The following is a 6,826-nucleotide window of genomic DNA, read 5'->3' as shown; positions in this document are numbered from 1 at the left end:
GCGCTCGTTATTCCTGAGGTCTAATGACTTTATTGCGTCGATGAGAATGGCTGCGAAAATCAAAATGACTCGGCTGCTCGACAAAATAATCCGTTTCCTAGAAGTCAGCGCAGCCGAACTGATGTTTTCCGCGACCGGTAAATTTCTTTCTCGGTGATACGTATCCTACAGATGTGTAGATGACGTCGCGGACCGGCCAGCTCTTGAATAGGGCGTTGTGTTGATTCCGCTTGATTTCCGAGCTGGAGTCCAGGCTCTGGTCCGATCCGCTGACACTCTGAACTCTTCTATGTACAGTTGATGCCGGCCCTATTGTTTGAATCTCACAAGCGGTACTTTGTTGTGCACAGCACACTTATCACAGACCCACTCAGCAGCGATCTCCTGCGTCAGCATGTGGAATGCTGCTTCAGTTAGTCCAGTGCAAATTCTGTGGAACCAAAAGTTGCAGCCCGGCTCGCAAAATACGGCCTGGTCGTTGTCGTGCACTTCTTTATGACACACCCCACACGGGTACATTGCTCCTCCATTCTCGCGGCTCATGTATTGACCTAAAGGGCGGGGAAGGTATTCGAAGTTAGATTGCGGTAGTAAGAGCGTTCTCACTAATCTCCCCGAAAATCATCGCGAGCCACCGGCGTCCTGAGCCTTGAGGTCTCACCTTTCCCGGGCGGGAAATTCTTCGCTACATTTCCCTTGAGATGTGCGCTAGCATTGTGGCTGTCGTCGAACGGGTTATTGGCGATCAATTTCTCTTGGAAAGGGGTTGGTGGGAGATACAGGTTCGCTCCTTGATGCTGTGGGGAAGGACCTCCCAGAGGGGAACAACCATCCATTCGTCCTTGTTTGTTGGGTAAGGACCCGTTGTCGAGATCATCGCATTCTCTGCGCATCATGCCGACCGTCCTGTGCACTGCAAGAGCACAGAAAATTCAGGGAGAGGTCCGGTACTTTGGGAGGCTCTTTGTCGGGGGAATGGAATAGGAGCCACAGAACTTTATAAATTTGAAAGCTTGCTATGAGTCTGAGCCGCTAATCTATCTTCGACGACCAGGATAGCGCGGTGAATTGACAGCGATTTTGTGCATTGGAGCTGCTGCTAGAGAGATGGTCGAGCGTGAAAGATCAGAAGATTACCCCATGAGGGGCTCTCTCGAATTACATCTCGACGTGAGCTCAAGTTCTTCAACCTCTCAATGAGGGAATCTCATGGCTGTACTTCGTGATTCCCAGAGCTCGAAAATACTCCATCCGAAAGAGACTCGGACTTGCTTCCCATCGGCAGCAGCCGATTCAAAATCTCGATATCAAGTTTTCCGGCTCGAGGGAAAAAGCCTCCGCTCTCAGAGAGTGTGGAGCCGGGGTTCGAGTTGAGCACTCAGAGCTGTGTCAGTATTCAGCTCCCCCAAGGTCAGAAGGCGCCGAACGGAATTAGCCGGTACGCTGTACCAGGCGGGAAGCGCATAGGGATACGAGACCCCTTTATTCTAGACAAGAGCTTTGGCGCTCTTTGGCGCCCGCATTATCTGTACGGGAGTTACGTCCACATTCCTGTCGGATATCCACCGGGAAGGAGCGAGCTTACCTCATACAGACGCCAAGCTCGGCGCGATGCTGGCACGGAATTCTTATGAAGGCAGATACCACTGCACATTCATGTAACATAGAGAGACCGATCCGCGCACGATATCTCTTGATATCTCTAGACCCTTGAAGACTCCGCCAAATCAGCGGCCAAGAAAGTCGGGGAATCGAGAATCGGGCAATCGAGATTCGGGGAATCGGGGTAGAAACCCCTGGATACCCCCTGGACCTGCTCGACTTCCGGTCGTATCCACTCTCCGGGTGCTGCTTGGAATCTTTCCTCGTTTCCTGCCTGGATCCCCTCCTGGACGTCTGGCTGGATGTGCACCTCTCGAATCGGCTGAACTTGCTTTTCCATGGCTGCCTGGATCTCATCATTGATTCACGATCTCCCTGATAGAATCTCTCGGTATGTTATCCTCTCTCGTTACCCTACTCTCTTCGACCGGATCTCGAGTGAGAGCGTGTGCCTGACTTGAAGCCGTGCCTACCCTGAGCCTGACGCGACGGTCAAATTGAACTCCGAAATTCGATTGAGATGCGGTCCAATCGTGATGTGTTAACTCCAGTCTCAAGGCGGCGACTGCGCTTCAATCCGTCACCACAAGGGACCAAACGCATTGATCCTCGCCATCATTTCACTTGGGAAATGGTCAAGTTCGGTGTGGTAAAGATTCAGTATCTTCCCATGGCCAAAATGATCGCCGACATTCTGACAAGAAGTTCGTTGGCCGAGGAACCCAAGCAATGCCCGGAATGACTAGGGTTACGTCAGGGATCTGCCGTCTGCCAACCTTCTTGCCAAAATCAAACTATTCAGTCATTCTTCAGCCCCGGCAACAGTACCTTTCCCTGGAAATCCGCTCAATGCCACGGCAGTGTCTCCCGCTTCGTCTCTCGACCACACCCGCGGGGGAAAATCTTGTTCCCCCTGCGCACTTCCTCCTGATGCTCCCTTCGCCAGAAACATTCTATCAACATGGGCGCAAATCTGTCCTGACATGCGAAGGTTTGATGCCGAGGGAACGTGCAGCACATTGCCGGGGATGCGCGTGAAAATGTGCCCGGGAGCCATGGAATCAGAGGGCCGACAGCGCAAGCGCCGGGCGAACACCCGAGTGTTTGCCTCGATGTATCTCGAACTCCGGGATTTCCCCACTCGGGAAGAAGAAGGGGTTCGCGAAACAGTCTGCGGCCGGCACCACCGGGAACTCGATCGTGATCGAATCAAAACCCGGATCTAAGTCGTGAGAAGCGGCGAAAATCCCCTCATTCGATCGTCGCTTATCCGGGACAGCGACCCCGAATTTCCTAGCGGATGCAAGTCTGGATGTTCGACTCCTTCGGGAGGAATTACCGCTTGCGCTTCGAAAACACAGGTGGCTGGCTTGCGCTTCGAAAACACAGGTGGCTGGCTTGCGCAACGAGCATCTCTGAGCCGATCAAAGTTCGGACTCGCTAGTCTCCATCGGCGATTGACCGGAAGCGACGACCATTGCGGGGGTACCACGGTTCTTCTGCCGGCCGAAGGATCCACCGACGATGACCAGATATGCGATTCCTCCGGCGATTTGATTTTGCTGTCGGACACCGAAAATCTCCCATGGCTCTTCGCTTCCCAAGACGATGCAGATATCTCGCGGGCGCTGGTCTCATGAAATTTGTAAAATGACTTACGGTGGCGTTCTTCTCGGCGATTGGGGAGATGGATGATACTGGAAGGTTCGATCCTCCTTAGTTAGTAACGATGCGTACGTAGGTCGGTTTGGGACGAGCTTGAGTTGCACAAGCAACGATCGATTCCGATTGCGAGACTGCTGGTGAAGATGTGTCGAGCTCTAGAAGTCTTTCGAATGGGCGAGGACATCCTCTCCCAGACAATCGGAGCCCACCCTTCCGGAAATCCTCCAAACCCGCTCAGCCAGACAACCCATCAGCCTCAGCATCGTTCGAGCACAATCTATCCTTTCGTTGAGTTGAAGGACCTCGTTGGTCCTCGGACAGGAGCCAGAAACCGCTCAAGATATCTGAAATCTAGGGGTTGACCGGTATCCATGTGGGTTCTGAGTTCTGAATCAGCCTGATGAAGCTCAATTAGGGAGAATCGAAGAGGATCGAAGTTTCGATCGGGTGGCCAGCAGGTAGGTTTGTTGAATCGATAGAACGATTGGAAATATTCATATTCGGATGGGATCTCCCCCAGAACGACAGAGTCTTCCGATATAATTGTCTGCTGTCGGCTTTGCGGCTATCTCTGTGAATGGGTGGTCTGGCGAATTTTCTGTGCACCGAAAAACGAGCTCCATCGTTTGCAGGACCCCGGCTCGGGTTGCGGTTCAGCTTCACGAGATACTCGGGCGTTACATAAATGGAACTCGAGCGCATACGAGGCTAGATTCGGAGAGACTTGAGTCTTGAGTGAATCAAGTGCCGCTTGAGCCTTGATTCAGAGCTCGAGGAACACACGTATATGATACTTTGGTATATGATACCTGAACATTTGAACCCCGAACCACAAGAGAGGGTAAACGAGAAATGTGAAAACCCAGTTGAGAGAGGAATGATCGGCGAGAGTGGCGAGTGGGGCGCGGGCGAGGAGTCAGAGCGAGCGATCTCTTTTGATGCCTAATACGACGACGAGAGCGGTCATATCGCAACCAGGGACCCCCGGACTTCCGAACAGTTTTCAGAGGAGGACTTGGATATTTGAATAATTCATGACCTTGACTCGTCTCCCTAAAACTCATGCAGTGGCGACCATTGGTCATATGAGTTATGAGATAAGTCTTCAGGTGAGGGACGCTCGGAATGAAAGGAGGAGAGGATGAAGCCCCCGGTTCGAGGAACCAATGTCGATTACTTGAACTGCTTCTCGATAGGGGAGCGCAGTGAGAAGATTTTCGAACTCTAACCAGGAAGGTACAATAGAAGATTCCGGAGACGAGATCCCGTTCTCTGACGTCTGTGGGCGGAATCATCGTCCAAGCCCCTCTGTCATGTGACATGAGGCCCAAGCTCGGGGCGAAATTTCCCGAATTGTGGCTTTCGAGCACGAATTGCGCCGAGCTAGCAGAAAGTCTGGCGACTGAGGTTGAGTCGCCTCGTGGTCGCGCGTGCTATGCCTCGTCCGTCTCATCAATCACTCTCTGGTTGCGTCGAGCTCGCCTCCGGGTAGGTATATGAATTCTGGCAAACGAGTGAACATGATTGAAACCACAGCATATATAAGGCGTTTTCCGATAAACGACTTGACAATTAGCGTTCGTATCCATCAGAATTGCGTGAGACCGGGCTCGGTCGTTCGAGTCGCTCATAAGGGAAGAAGAATTCCACCTCAGAATGAAGCATGGGGATTGAATGACGCCGTGGACCTCCTTGGCTTTCGTCTCCTCGCGAAAGCGGTCTGATCCCCCGATGAAATCAGATGCCTCCCGCGGACAAACTAAACTTCTCCTCTTTTACGGATTCCTGAGACCTACGTCGGATGCGCGCCGCGAAGATTCTCGAGTACCACGACTCACGACTCGCTCTGGAGGGAACAGAGCACGGATGCTCAGGTGGCGGCCCGCTGGCCGAATCTAGCCGGCGCATAGATTTACATGATTGTATGGGATCCGGCCCGCGAGCAGGCTCATGCGGGAAATTTTAAAAAACAACAGTAGAAACAAGGTGAGACACTGGACGCAGGAGCTCCTCCTCTGCTGGAATGCTTAACTTTCGTGGTGGCCAGCCTCTGGCTCAATCGGACGGCCATTCTAGCGAATATCAGAGTCGGGGAATTCGCGACATCGACTTTGAGAATACCGGAGGCTCGATTGCGGACATTTGCAACGGTCGATCCCCTTCTAAACTATCGGAGGACGACGATTCCAGTGTTGAATATCGGGCACGAGGTTACATTCTTCCCCCCGGACAGAGGAATTCGGCCCGCCTCAATTTCCACCCGAGCAGCCCTGGGAATCAACGCAGCGCCGAGAAGAACTAATTTGAAGAACTAATTGATTGCTCTATTTTTTCCTTCATATCTGGTACGCCACAATGCTTTCACTGGCTCCAACCGGAGAGCTCTGCATCCAATCTGTGTGAGTGCGCTCCATCCTGATATGTAGTACCCTCCAGGCCCGAACAAACGTTCTGCGTTCTTGTTAAGACATTGGTTCTCGGAGGATGCCGTCTAATCGGAGTCTTTCTGCTCCGTGAACGTGACGAACGACGAGATTGAGCAGAGACCAGGGGTGACCAAGACGTGGCCCGGGGCTGATCTCGATGACTTTATGGGATCATATGTCGATTGGAACAAAATCCTGAAGGTGTTGCTCGTGAGTAATTGAAGTACTGCGATAAACACCTCCGAACGTGGGTCGATCATGACGGCGACCGGACGTGAGATAGCGGTCTGAGGGGACAGAGGTCCCGACCATGGTTCCATCCCCTCAATGGTGAAGTACGCCAAGGGACTGGAAAGCTAAAACCATTGCCCTTTATTAGATATAAAGTCTAGCCGCCCTCCTTCTATCCTAGAAAGAAGTCCTGTGTGCCTGTCTGTTGCCGCTTCCCCCGAGTGGAAGCCGCGAACACCGTCATCAGTTCGGGGCGAGGTACGGTGCACCTACCTTTTGGATTTGGATGATGATAAGGACTGGAAGACTGCATTGACACCAGGTAGTCGGACAAGAGCTGCCCCGCGGGGGTTCCGTCCTGATCGAACTTCTTGGTCCGTACCTGAGCGAGTGTTATGGATGAGAATGCTGTCTGGGGACTGAAAGATCGTAGATTTGCTTATTTCCCTCCAACGAACCTCCATGTTGGCTCGCTTTCCCCGGAAGTCGGCCCTTCCGAGAGTGTCGATGAGGAGCGAGCTCGGGACTTGGTTCCAAACAACACCAGTTGGAATTTGGAGTGAGACTCCCGCTACTAGATCTCAGGGCGATTGTCCTCTAATGCGCCAGCACCTCGTCTCGCCCAAGCATCTCTGGAAATGCGGACCTTTGTATCGTCTGCAAGCAGAGGGATTTCTAGTTCGTCACTGCGAGAATCGGGAGGACGGAGGCCCTCTGGTTCAGCAGTTTCTGCGGGAGTTCTTCCGCGTGGCCCGCATCGACAGAACTAGAAATTCCAAACGACGCGACGGCTTCGGGAGGTCTCGGTTCTTACTGTGGTGGGTTCTTCCTTGGAATATTTGAGCTAACCAGAAAGACAAGGGAAGAGGAGGCTAGTTTCTGCTCGAACATCGATTTTCCCG

At 52.6% G+C, this 6,826-nt stretch overlaps 1 protein-coding gene across 1 annotated transcript; it reads right to left on the bottom strand.

Moving 5' to 3' along the window:
* Window positions 1-108: 108 nt before the first annotated feature.
* LOC100898169 (protein pygopus) lies at window positions 109-1,616 on the bottom strand. The gene is made up of 3 exons (XM_003741357.1): window positions 1,586-1,616; window positions 662-913; window positions 109-551 (listed from the first exon to the last, which is right to left on the bottom strand). The coding sequence occupies exons 2-3, from the start codon at window positions 894-896 to the stop codon at window positions 310-312; spliced, it is 477 nt and encodes a 158-aa protein (XP_003741405.1). The 5' UTR covers window positions 897-913; window positions 1,586-1,616; the 3' UTR covers window positions 109-309.
* Window positions 1,617-6,826: the final 5,210 nt, after the last annotated feature.

This window comes from Galendromus occidentalis, unplaced genomic scaffold, assembly GCF_000255335.2.
Source record: "Galendromus occidentalis unplaced genomic scaffold, Mocc_1.1 scf7180000077167, whole genome shotgun sequence".
Taxonomy (NCBI): Eukaryota; Metazoa; Arthropoda; class Arachnida; order Mesostigmata; family Phytoseiidae; genus Galendromus; species Galendromus occidentalis.
The sequence above is the reverse complement of the archived record's forward strand: the minus strand, read 5'-3'. Positions and strand labels throughout refer to the sequence as shown.

Excerpts from the sequence above, each read along its gene's own strand:
- LOC100898169 (XM_003741357.1), bottom strand. The coding sequence starts at position 896 with ATGATGCGCAGAGAATGCGATGATCTCGACAACGGGTCCTTACCCAAC. Across the intron at positions 552-661 it reads GAATTTCCCGCCCGGGAAAG|GTCAATACATGAGCCGCGAG; the intron begins GTGAGACCTCAA and ends CCCGCCCTTTAG.